The sequence below is a fragment of the Chiloscyllium plagiosum genome, unplaced genomic scaffold, assembly GCF_004010195.1.
Source record: "Chiloscyllium plagiosum isolate BGI_BamShark_2017 unplaced genomic scaffold, ASM401019v2 scaf_1412, whole genome shotgun sequence".
NCBI classification, from domain to species: Eukaryota; Metazoa; Chordata; class Chondrichthyes; order Orectolobiformes; family Hemiscylliidae; genus Chiloscyllium; species Chiloscyllium plagiosum.
The window spans coordinates 5,454-7,050 of NW_025214034.1; the positions used below are offsets into that span (position 1 = coordinate 5,454).

At 58.3% G+C, this 1,597-nt stretch overlaps 1 protein-coding gene across 1 annotated transcript in view; it reads left to right on the forward strand.

The window, feature by feature from the left end:
• Positions 1–1,311: 1,311 nt before the first annotated feature.
• Positions 1,312–1,597, forward strand: part of LOC122547786 (pre-rRNA 2'-O-ribose RNA methyltransferase FTSJ3-like) — a gene marked incomplete at its 3' end in the record, with an annotated part of 8,742 nt that continues 8,456 nt past the window's right edge. The window contains exon 1 of the mRNA XM_043686366.1: positions 1,312–1,542. Within this exon, the coding sequence (XP_043542301.1) occupies positions 1,476–1,542 (67 nt within the window). The remainder of the gene's footprint in view (positions 1,543–1,597) is intronic.

Here is a 1,597-nt window from a genome sequence, read left to right on the forward strand (position 1 = left end):
ATTGCAAATTGAGGATGAGGACATCGCTGGCGAGGACATCATTTATTGGCCATCCCAACGACCAGTTGTGTATCAACCACTTTGCTGTGGTGATTTAGAGATGCCAGTGTTGGACTGGGGTGTACAAAGTTATAGTCCAACAGGTTTAATTGGAAGCACTAGCTTTCGGAGCACTGCTCCTTCATCAGATGGCTGACCTGATGAAGGAGCGATGCTCCGAAAGCTCGTGCTTCCAATTAAACCTGTTGGGACTATAACCTGGTGTTGTTGGATTTTAAACATCGCTGTGGGACAGTCTCAATTGGACCAGATCAGGGAGAGATGGCAATTTCCTTCCCGAAAGGGCATGAGTGAACCAGATGGATCGTGCTGACAATTGACAAGGTTTCATGGTCATTATTAGACTCCTAATTCCAGTTCTTAAAAATTGAAATCAAATTCCACCATCTGCTGCGGTGATATTTGAACCCTGATTTCCCCAGAACATTCACCTGGGCCTCTGGATTAACAGTCCAGTGCTAATATCGCCAGGACCTTGCCCCCCCCCACCCCCCCAATATCTGGCACAGCGTCCACTCCACGCACCAGCTACGCTCAGTCGCAGAGGTGCGTTTCCCATTTTAGCTCGGCCAAGATGGAGGAGTGACAACTGCATGGGCAGCACAAGATGGCCGCCGCTGGGAAACGGTCAACCCCCGCCCCCTCCTTCCCTGCCACCCTCGTTGGGAGGGGATGGGGTGGGTGGCGACGGACGGGGGTGTCAGGTCAGCCCACTGCCCGCCTCACATCAACCTCACTGGGGGCAAGTTTAATCTTATGAAGAAAAGGAGCGTTTTAAGGAAAGAACAAGCCAACCCCCGGGTTGTCGTGGGGTGGGGTGAGGTACGTCTCCGTCCCATCGCCCTCACCTCGCCTCAGCCCCCATCCCATTCCCTCCCCCGCCCCATATTCCCCACCCCCCCACACATCCTCCCCTCCCCCCTCATTCCCCTCCCCCCTTATTCCCCTCCCCCCTCAGCCAAAGGGGCGAAGGGGAGGGGGTGGAGGTTGCAATGCGCACGCGCGCTCGGCCCCCGAGCGCCAAGCCCTCGAGCGCCGACCGTTGGTCGTTGGATTGGAAGTGGGGGAGGGGCGAAAAAGCGGGAGGAGCGCATGCGTCGATCGCTCCCCTGCCTGCCTGCCTGCAGCAACGGGGAGAGGTGACGCTCCTCCGGGGGACGTGGGGCCGACGTCGTGACGTTCGGTCGTGCGTGTGACCTGCAGGGGAGGGTGGTGCCAGAGGAGCGCGTGTTGCAGTGACGTAGAGCGCATGTTGCAGTGACGTAGAGCGCGTGTTGCAGTGAGGTGGAGCGCAGTTTGTGTTGTGTGGCCTGGTAGCAGGGGGACATGTGCTCCCTGTCCTGAGCACAGACACTCAGACAGACAGGGGCAGGGAGGCAGGGGGCACAGCGCTGTGGACAGGCCCTGGGGCAGCCATGGGCAAGAAGCTGAAGGTGGGCAAGACCCGCAAAGATAAATTCTACCACCTGGCCAAGGAGACAGGTGAGAGGAGGGGGGTCAGAGGGCACTGTGGGGGATAGGGTCAGAGGGCACTGGG